At 33.1% G+C, this 11,655-nt stretch overlaps 1 protein-coding gene across 1 annotated transcript; it reads right to left on the bottom strand.

The window, feature by feature from the left end:
- Window positions 1–8,421: 8,421 nt before the first annotated feature.
- LOC131606527 (repetitive proline-rich cell wall protein 2-like) lies at window positions 8,422–9,140 on the bottom strand. Its single transcript, XM_058878738.1, has one exon. The coding sequence runs from the start codon at window positions 9,127–9,129 to the stop codon at window positions 8,620–8,622; it is 510 nt and encodes a 169-aa protein (XP_058734721.1). The 5' UTR covers window positions 9,130–9,140; the 3' UTR covers window positions 8,422–8,619.
- Between the last annotated feature and the right edge of the window lie 2,515 nt (window positions 9,141–11,655).

The following is an 11,655-nucleotide window of genomic DNA, read 5'->3' as shown; positions in this document are numbered from 1 at the left end:
CTTTGCTTCATAAAATTTAGGATTGAAAATGGTGGATTGAAGAGGTAGGAGGGTTGATTATGGAGGAGAGGAAGAGGGTTTGGGGGAAGAGGAAGAAGAGAGAAAAACGCAGAAAGGGGGTTCTCGGAAGAGGAGGTACACGCGAAAGGGTATATCAATTTTAGCGACGTGATTTTCACGTGTCTAGGTTGCGAAGTGAAAATCACGTCGCAACATCCACACAGTAATTAATGTGTCAGTCAAACTATTGGCTTGATATTCTAAAAAACTTTGCGACGTGAAATACACGCCGCAACAAAAAAATATGAAAATTTGAAATTCCTCCCTTTGAAATTCCCCCCTTTGTCAGACTACTTTATCTGTTTTCATTTTACTTTTTTTTATTTAAAGGTTGCGACGTGTTTTTCACTTCGCAACTATTTTTTAAAATAAAATTTCAGACACCCCATGTGCCAACGTTGGTTTTATTTTTTTAATATTAAAACCTTATAGTGACGTGATTATCACGTCGCAACTCACTTTTTTGAGCCATGTGATAATCACGTCGCAATATTACGTGGCTAGATCCAACTTTTCTTATAGTGTACGGTGACTTGCCCTTTCCATAACACAAACCTACTTTTAGCTTAAATTCAAATTAGATTAGGCCTTTTATTTTTATATGCCGGACATCATTTTAACTTCCTAGTGGAAAAGTGAAGGTTTTTGTGAGAATTAATTTTTTATTTTAGCAAAGTTTTAAAATTAAATTCCTTTTGATCTAAAGTTACGAATCACAACAATAATTACACTCCATCGAAGTAGATGACTTCTCTAGACGACAAAAATGTCATAGCTTTTTCAGCAAATCGTCTCCTACCTTTGTTGTTGACTCAATTGGCATCAGATCTTCTAGCAAGAGAGGTTCTCCAACACGAAGCTCAATCAAATCATGACCAGCAGTCAAAAAACAAGAAGATAAACCTAGTATAAGGTTTCGACACCACAAGGAGGTGGACGAAACTCCTAATTCGACGCTTACACTAGTCGTAACCGTTGTCATAGCCAACCACTCGGTATCGAGGATCCTTATTAACGACAGAAACTCATGCAACTAGATGTGCCTCAAAGTCTTCGTGAGATTAAGACTGCACCTGAAAGATTTGAAGCCCTGCGGAGGTGGGAACATTCTAACATTCAATGGCTCCTCAACTCGTCCATTTGGAACCATAGACCTAGGAGCCTCGTTTGGAGAAGGTAAAAACAAGAGAATCCTAAGACTTTGTTTGGGAGTTTGGATGGGAGGGGAAAAGAAGGCTTCAAGTCTCATTTGTAGAAGGTAAAAAACAGAGAACCCTAAGGCTTTATTTAGGAATTTAGAAGGGACGGGAAACAAAGGCTTAAAAAAACAATTTATTTAAAAAATATAGAGAAATGTTTAGCACTTTTTGATTTTTTTTTTTGTGTAGAATGATAAAAGAGTGGTTATCATTAACATGTTTCTAATTTTTGAAATACTATAAAAATATAAATTATATTTGAACAATTTCTCTAAATGCTCCAAAACCCTTAAAACTCCTCTTCCAATACAACTTTTAAGTCCCCCTATTTAGGGATTTTTTGGTTTGTGAATAAAAATAAATCCCCCAAAACCTTACCCACTTAAATCCCTCTATTTTTTTACACAATCCTTTCGTTTTTTTCAAAATTCTCCCTTCCCTTCCCCTCCAAACTCCCAAACAAAACCTAAAAGTATGCTTCATTATCATCCCTTTCGAAGCGTCTACAACGTCCTCCTAGGAAAGTCGTTTCTGGCAGCATTAAACGAAGTCACCTCCATGATTCATTTGAAGATGTAATATGACAATAGTCCGGGAAAGCCATTCGTTATTGCAACTGTCTTACATGAAGCTCGTCTAATATACGAAACACTATTGAAGAACTCCCTCACGACCACCATCACTTTTGAGAGGAAAAGAGAAGGTTCTGGAAGCAGTTGGCATGGTCGACATTGACATACAAGATGATAAAATTCTAATAGATGATCAAGTTAGTTCTTTAACGGGGTCAAGACGAAGACTTTAATGTGGAACCTTATTTTATAGGTAATAGGTTTTTGTTTTGATGATGACAACTGTGAAGAGCTGTAAAAGATTAAAAAGATAAACGTCAACATGATGACAATTGTGAAGATTAGAATAAGATATTCAACATAGTAAAGATATAACAATTGTGAAAGTCAATTAATGCACTTAAGCAGTTAAAGATGCAAGCCATGATTTTGATAAAAGATTAATAAAGTTTTTAGATAAAGCTTCAGACATTAATAAAAGTTGTTTAGACAAAGGAAAACAAACATATTATATCAAAAGCCTCAGGAGATCTCAAGCAAAGTGTCAACACAATGAATAATACATCAAACACGCACTTAGGGAAGTTATCCCAATTTAGTAAGTGAGTGAAACTTTTGAAAACACATAAGTCTTTCTTTATAGAAGTAGATGACTATAAGCACATAAACACTTAAAACCTTTTTATAAAATGATTTGAAAAGAATAAACCTTAAGAAGTATATATAGAAGTTGCATAGAAAGAGACAAGAGCATTCAAAAATCTAAAAAATATTTTTGAGTGAATCTAATCGATCAAGTCATTAGATAGTATTGGCGCGTTTTTTAGAATCAGGCCAATTTAAATGCACTCAATCAATTAGCAACAGATACATATCACTTCTTACATATTTTGGAACTCAGCCATTACATTTAAATGAGTTAATCGATTGGTCAAATCAATTAGTAACAATCAATTTTAATTTAATGAGGTTTCCTCTTTTGAAGGATTTGATGCCTTTAAATAGATGCCTCATTTCTCATTTCATATCATTCAGAACTCGATTTGTATATCGACACACACACACACACACACACACACACACACACACACTCTATATGTTTTTATTTTCACTTTTTCTCAATAGTTCTTATAGCCAAATGCTCTTGTGAGGAAATATCTTTTGTGAGTGAGATGTCTTTGTAATTCTGGATGGGTAGCATTGTATAAGTTCTCCAAGAATGTTTTTTATACATCTTTGATGAACATAATCCATTTAGGGATAAACATATGTGGTTGGAAGCTAAATCTGTTAACTGTGGTTAGGGATTGTGTGATCAGTTCATGATATTTAGTTACGTTGAAGTTCATTAATATTGTTGAACTTCCCTTAAGGCTATTATAAAACCTTGTTCATTTGAAGGATAAGGTTCTTCAATATTGTTGAACTTACCATTAGGTTCATGGTTAGCCCGTATAAAATCATAGTCTAGAAGATCAGCATGTTAAAGTCTCAAAAAGTTATTGATTATCCTGTTAAACCAAATTGTGCGTAAATATTTTGTTGAGAGAAGTCTTACCACTTCAATCTAGCGTTGAGAAGGAAGTTTGGTCACTTCAGTCTCGATATTTCAATAGAGAATACACAAACAAACATATCTTCCGTCTTGTATTATCATGCTTGTAGGCAGAGATGGAGCTAGGTTCAGTTCAATATGGACTGGTGGCCCCACTAGCTTTTATATCTTTTTATATGAGTATTTCTTACATGTACAAATACCATTTACTTGTTCATAATTAGTTTAGAGATTTTATGTATTCTGGAAAAAGTGTAAGCTTCAATTGCCACTTGCCCATTCTAAACATCTTTTTTAATCTTTAATATTAGTTTTATTTCATTTTAATTATATAATTATAATATAATTTTATATTAAGGTAAAATTTAAAAGAGATTACCAATCTTTTTATAAAATTCATAACAATCAATAAATATTTTTCATATTTATTATATATATTTTGGTATTAAAATTTCTTTGAAACTATCTAACAGAGCAATTGTTCATATTTTTCAACATATCATCAAGAATTTAATATGAAATATTTTACTCCTAATAATTGTCATATAATTTTTTCTAGCTCTTAAAATAATTTACTTAAATTATTCATATAATATTTATTCATTGTTTATTAACATAATTTTTTATTTATTAAATTTCATATCTTACCATTAAAATCAACTTAAATAATTTTTATTTTAAGAGTTAAACATAATTTAAATATAATATTTAGTCTAAAATAAATAAGTTGTTTATATATATTGCCCCTGCTAACAAGAATATCTGGCTCTGGTACTATCCCATGTTGTAGGACAACCCCCATATCCTTGTATAAGGGGGTTCGTGAGCTTCACCTACTAAAAGCTCTCAAGTATTTAATGGAAACTCCCAAGATCAATTCTTGGGAACAGGAGTAGGTCATTTTGATTTTACCGAACCTCTATAAATCTCGGTGTGTTTCTTCTTTGTTTAAACTCTTTAAATTCCACATATCTCAATATTTATTTTTCACTGCTTAGATATAGCAAAAAAAAATTCTAACTCTGATTTTAATCTTGAAAAGTTTTCAAAATTTTCAAAACCATATTTTTTCAAACCAAAAAATTCACCACCCCTTTTGTGTGAAGTTTCAAATCCAACAAGTAGCATCATAGCCTAACTACTGTTTAAAGGACTAGTTGTCTTAGGAGGAAGATGACTTTCAATGGTCTGTTTTACCCTACTCATCAAGTAAAGGATGAAGGAGTGGAAAAACTTCTTTGACCAAAGATAAATTATGATTTTTTTTATTCTACCACCAAGGAAATGTATGATACTTTGGAAAAGAGATACGGATTTTCTCCAAGTATCAAGCCAGAGGATATGAACACATGAGGCGAAGAAAAATTCTTTTTCTTAAAATGGTTAGATCATTGTCACTAACATTTATCTAGAGAATTAAGAAGTGGAATATTTATCCAACTCTTAAATCTATGGATGGAAACCTTCATGAATTTCAGGAAAATCAAGAGAGAAGGAAATCATAGAAGTTGATGGAATCAAAAGAATAAATTGGAAGATCATCACTCATATCATACCATATTACAGTCAATCAAGGAGTCCTCGTGTTCAAAGAATAACGAAAAGATGAAAGAGTTCTTCTGTCAGTTGAACAAAGGATAGAAGAATGTAACCTTGGGAAAAGTACAAAGAATCTTCTTCCAACGAATATGATAACACATGCTGAAGGCACCCTACTAGAAAGATAGGAAATAAATAGAAAAATCAAAATAATGTAACACCCTACTTTCCCCATAATTTAATTATAAAATAACAAAATAATTTTTACAAATTAATCAGAGTTCACATAAGTAAGAATGTCACATCATGTAAAAAATCATGAAGTATCAAGTCACTTCATCCTTTATTACTCAACAAATAAATCATATAGCGGAAGTTCAAAAATAATTCACTTCTATGGCTCTAAGGCCTCAACAGAAATAACTTCACCAACTTGTGGTCTAACATCATCCAAAAATTAAGATACGTAACAAAATGAAACAAATCAAGCAACACAATTAAAAATCCCATATTTCCCGTGTTACATATTAGAGCGACTCCTAAGACTCGATCAATGGCAACATAAACATCTAGGAACTACTCAGGTACCTGATTATCTATACTTCCGAAGAAGCACAGACACAACAACATAAAAGGGGTGAGAATTCCATTTAAATAATACTCAGTGAATATTATCAATGTGATATTAGGACCATAAAGGAAATAAAGGATAAAGGAAAATAATCTTTCTTATTATGTAAAGGAGAAAGTGTTTCCTATATATACATAGAATTTAATAACTGTCATATCCTATAAAGCAAGTTGACCAATAGATGCAAAGACTAAGTGTTGCATCCAAAAAATTTCCCTCTTTATTTGAGCTATAAGTTATCAAAGACGTTTATTTCGTCGTTTGAAAAGGGAAGAAAAATAATAAAGAGTTTTCGTGGTTTTAAGAAAATGTGACGTGAAGATTGATTTATACGGTGAAAATGCGAAGAAATTCACAAGTCTTAGCTGGAAGGTTCTATGAGCTTGGTTCCCGCAATGGTTGAGACTTTTTCGACGTTCCCTACAACTTTTGTGTTTGGCTCAGAAACCAATTCTATGAGGAAGGTGGTCGAATTAGCAAATTACTTAACTTTCACAGTGAAAAATGGTATTGAATGTCGGTTTTTGGGCCTTAGAAAATACATATCTCATGATCCGCTTGTCGGATTTGTTCGAAATTTTAACTGCAACTCCATGCCATTACTCTTAAGATTTCATATGTTCGGGCCGTCGACCAGTTATGCACAGAAAATGCCCAGCATTTTGAAGAGCGTCGTGATTTTTTAGAAAAAAGTGTGTTTTCGGGTATGTCGCGGCGAGTTTGAAAACTCATAACTTCTTCGATTTTTATCGTAAGAGGTACATTCCAGTGGCATTCTCTTAGAAATTTCGTTAGCTTTGATTCGTCGTCACATACTCAGGTTCAGATTGCAAGTGAAAAGTTGAGTTTCATCACGTTCTTTGAGCGTTACTCACAAAATTCTGCACGTTTACGTCAGATGAACTGATAAAATTCTCGCTGCTCAGACGCGCATAACTTTTTTACCGTTTATCGTATGACGACGATTCTCGCGGCCACGAGTCACAAATTTAGTCATCTTTAAGTTAGCGTCGGTCCTGTTTCCGAAAGGAGATAATTAAGGGCGTTTTTGACATTTCACCACTCACACTGTAATAAAAATCGAAGATGAAGAAGAAGAATGGTTTTGAGTTGAACGGTGAAATGAATGGTTTTCATTGTCCCAAATAATTCACTTATGTATTGAAAAACCAAATTGGATGTGAAACGGCTGGTTTTTTTTTTTTTTTTTTTATGTTTTCAAGCCCCAAGTTATTCAATTATTATTAGTATTAATGAATAATAAAATAATTAAAGATTAAAAAATTTATTAAAGATAATTATAGTAATATTACTATTAATAGCAGTTTCTAAAATTGGCAAACTTGTCAGAAAAACTCATCTTGCTTTATTATATTCTATGATAAGTGATCAAAAGGCTGCGTTTTTTTTAAAGGAGGACTAAAACGTTAAAAATATTAAAAAGAGGGACTAAAACGTTATATTATTTTTTCTTTTTTAAATTCCTATTTTTATGAGTTCTTATTTCTCTGGTGAGTCCTTATTTTCTTTTGATATGGCATCAATCAATAGATGCTTGATAAGGGCAGGGACCAAATGTACTTTTGAAATTTGCGCTCTAAAATTAACATATACCAAAATTAATCAGTACGCTACATTTTGTGCTCACAAAATTTAACCTTTTGTGTGGGAGGCTTACATGATTTTCTGAACTGCGGGGTTCTCAATTCTTTATCATGTGGTAACAGTTCATTTTTGTCTGTCCATTGTTTGCCATAAATTTTTTTATTATTAATTTAAATATTTGTATATATGAAAAAAAGAATTTATATTTTAAATATTTTATTATTAAAAAATGATATACGAGAAAAAATTATTATTGATTTAAATATTGTTATATAGGATATTTACTAATATTTCTTAGACATGCCTTGGAAAATTAAAATATCTTACTAATATTTCTTATTAAATTCTTAGTAATATCCACTTTTAGTTAAACTAAATGCTTTATAATAGGCTAAATTACAGTTTTGGTTCCCCTATTTTATCTGATTCACGAAATTAGTTCCCCTATTTTAAATTTAAACAATTAGGGTCCCCTATTTTAAATTTAAACAGTTTTAGTCCCCTTTCATGGTTTTTCAAAGAAAATCGACGAGATATTTTATTTTTTAACTTATATTTTAATCTACAAAGTTCACTAATAGATTTATATACGATGATTTGTTATGTTTTACAAGTAACTTATCATTTAAAAAGTGAAATTATCGTTAATTTTAAGTGCAAAAGTATGAAAGGGGAACCAAAACTGTTTAAATCTAAAATAGGGGGACCAAAACTGTTTAAATTGAAAATAGGGGATCAATTTCGTGAATCAGAGAAAATAGGGGGACCAATTTCATGATAAATATTGTTATATACGATATTTACTAATATTTCTTAGACATGCCTTGGAAAATTAAAATACCATACTAATATTTCTTATTAAATTCTTAGTAATATCCACTTTTAGTTAAACTAGATGCTTTATAATAAGAGAGAATACTTTATAACAAGAGACACAAAGTCTTCGTAATTTTGTCGCCTTAAATCCATTGAATAGACGGACACACATAATCAAAACAGAGACACAAAAGTGTTTGTTTTCTCAAAACAATATGATATAGAATCTTCTTCATTCACTTCAAAAAAATAGTTTGTATACTAAAACAAACATTAAAGGATCAGTTATTCTCTTATGTTAGTTGTTACCATAAAAATAGTTAGAACTCATTTTTCTAGTTGTTATCATAAAAATAGTTAGAACTCATTTTTCTTTAAACCAACATGATTCCAACAACTAGTTAGTTGTTATCATAACAATGGGGAAGAAGAAGAAGAAATCAATTTGTAATCTATCATGATGCTTTTATTTATAATATAAGGAGAACAAAAGCACAATTTTCTTTCTGTTTTACACACACATTCTTGTTTTCGTAATGACATCGTAAACAAAGGATTGAAATGGAGATTAGAAAAATATAGATTCCATGCTTTGTAAACCTTATATATTTCTTATTTAGCATACTTCCTTAAAAGCATTTTCTAATAAGGAGGAGTATAAACTGGTGGTTGATATCCAACCGGTGGCTTATAAACCGGAGGTTTCTCAACTGGTGGTTTGTATGTTGGAGGTTTTTCTACCGGTGGCTTGTAGACTGGGGGCTTTTCAACCGGAGGCTTGTACACAGGAGGCTTTTCAACCGGTGGCTTGTAAACGGGTGGTTTGTAGACCGGAGGCTTTTCAACTGGTGGTTTGTATACTGGTGGCTTTTCTGTAGGTGGTTTGTAAACGGGAGGTTTTTCAACAGGTGGTTTATAAACTGGAGGTTTCTCAACGGGTGGTTTATACACAGGTGGCTTCTCTACTGGTGGTTTGTAAACAGGAGGTTTTTCAACAGGTGGTTTGTAGACAGGAGGTTTCTCTATCGGTGGCTTGTAGATTGGTGGTGTTTTCACCGGTGGTTGATAAATTGGAGGTGATTCATAGTTGGCAAACCCCTGAGGGATGACAAGAGCAACAAGGAGTAACACTAGGAAGGTTAAGGAAGCCATGTTAGTGTGTTTGGTGCATGAAACACAAGAGTCACTACTTGCTTTTATAGTAATCATAGGTGTATGTCTCAGTCTTTAATCGGTAATGACGTGGCACTTTATTTACTAATTCAATATTTCTCTATGAATTTTCAACATTGTTAGTTTGTTAACTATGATTTTGTTATGATATGGTGGCGAAGTTTGAAATTATGAGTGAATTATTGGATGGAACAGTTGCATAATTTTCCAATACACCAAGTGACCGACACAATCAGTGATAACATTTTCCAAAAACGTGTTCTTTCAAAGAGACTATTATAAAGATAGTTTGAATTTGCCATTTTAAATATCCAAGTCAAATAATTGATGTATTCACAGTAATTCTTTGCTACTGGCAATGTTGGAATTTAGTTTCACCAAGTTGAGTTTACAAATTTCATTATGGATGACGTGTATCTTTTACCTATAGAAAATGATACTTTATTCTCAACATACAGACTTCCTGCCGGCACTGCCAAGTTTACTCTCTCAATCTTCGGTTTTTTACTACGGTGACTTGCCCTTTCCATAACACAAACCCACTTTTAGCTTAAATTCAAATTAGATTAGGCCTTTATTTTTTTTATATTGGACATCATTTTCTCAAATATTTCTAACTCCCTAGCGGAAAAGTGAAGGTTTTTGTGAGAATTAATTTTTGTTTCCGGCAAATTTTTAAAATCAAATTTCTTTTTGATCCAAAGTTACACATCACAACAACAATTACACTCCAGCGGAGTAGATGACTTCTGATCTAGACGACAAAAATGTCATAGCTCCTACAGCATATCATCTCTTACCTTCGTTGTTGACTTAATTGGCATCAGATTTTCTAGCAAGAGAAGTGCTCCAACACGAAGTTCACTCAAATCATCACCAACAATGAAAAATAAGAAAAAGATTGACTAATTTTAAGGTTTCGACACCACAAGGAGGTGGATGGAACTCCTATTTTGACGTTTTCACTGGTCTTAACTGACGTGATAGTCAACAATTCAGTATCGGGGATCTTCATTGACGACAGAAGCTTATGCAACTCGATGAACCTCAAACTCTTCATGTGATTAAGACTACACGTGAAAGATTTGAAGCCATGCGAAGGTGGGAACCTTCTAGCTTTCAATGACTCCTTAACTCGTCCATGTGGAACCATAGACCTACGACTCTCTTTTGGAGAAGGTAAAAACAAGAGAACCCTAAAAGTATGCTTCCCTAGCATCCTTGCGAAAGCATCTAAATTAGTCTCTTAGAAAAGTTGTTTTTGGTTGCATTAAATGAAGTGGCCTCCTTGATTCATTTGAAGATGAAATATCATAATAGTTCGAGTGAGCCAACCGTTATCGCAACTGATTCACGTGGAGATCACCTAATACAAAATACAGTATTGAATAACCCCCTCACAATCGTCATCACTTTTTAGAGGAGAAAGGAGAAGGTTTGGGACACAGTTGGCATGGTCGACATTGACATACAACATGACAAAATCCTATGGGATGATCAAGTCAGTTCGTCAATGGGGTCAAGGCGATGAACTTAAATCTATTTTTGGACGGCGAGTTTGAGACCCTCCAACTTGATGATATTCAAACATGGCCGGTCTATGTAGGTTTTAATCTGCCGACCACATTGAAAAAGGGACTCATTGAATTTCTTAGAGATAACATCGATTTTTTCCCAATCTCTCCCAGTTAGATGTCGGGCATAAACTCAGGCATAGTATGCCATCAATTGAATATCGATCCTTCCGCCGGAGACATAGTTCATAGAAGGAGACAAAATCCCAAGAAAATGTTGAAGCAACCATGAAGATAGTCCATGGCTTGCTTTATGCTAACTTAATCTCTGAAGTAAGATACACTTAATGGCTCTCTAATTTCATACTAGTTAAAAAGGCCTCAAGAGAGTGGAGAATGTGTGTCATCCTTATTGAAATAGGAGAGCTCAACTAGAGAATAACACATTTCATTCTAGAATAAGATAATTCATAAGTTATTAGAGAAGAGGTAGCCCTTCTGGAAGAAAAAAGAGCTTTAATCGCCCTCATGAGCGCCATCGTAAAGCAAGCAATTGTAGCCAAATACAAAAAATAAGTTAGACCTCTAGAATTTCATCTAGGACACCTAGTACTGAGACGAGCCGGTATAGGACAGAAGAAAGCCAGAGGTGGAAAACTCGCTACAGTAAAATCATAGAATATCTCTATTAAAATAAATGTTATCTATTCATATTCCTTGGGTTTTGATGATAGTAAAGTTCTTAAAGAGCAATGGGGTATAATAACATTTTTTATGTGTGCAAGATCATTAAGCCCTAAATTAACTTGTTTTTGATGCAGTTAAATAGCTTATAAAGAGAAGCAAATGAATCAGATTCTGATGGATCAGAATTTGATATCTCAACACTTGGATTATCTGCTTCTAATGACATCTTAGAATCTGATGACCTAGAAACCTAGTTTAGCGCCTCTGATTCGTACTCCATAAAAAGCAGTTATGTCTTGTCGAA

The sequence above is a fragment of the Vicia villosa genome, linkage group LG5, assembly GCF_029867415.1.
Source record: "Vicia villosa cultivar HV-30 ecotype Madison, WI linkage group LG5, Vvil1.0, whole genome shotgun sequence".
NCBI classification, from domain to species: domain Eukaryota; kingdom Viridiplantae; phylum Streptophyta; class Magnoliopsida; order Fabales; family Fabaceae; genus Vicia; species Vicia villosa.
This window is presented reverse-complemented; position numbering and strand designations above follow the sequence as displayed.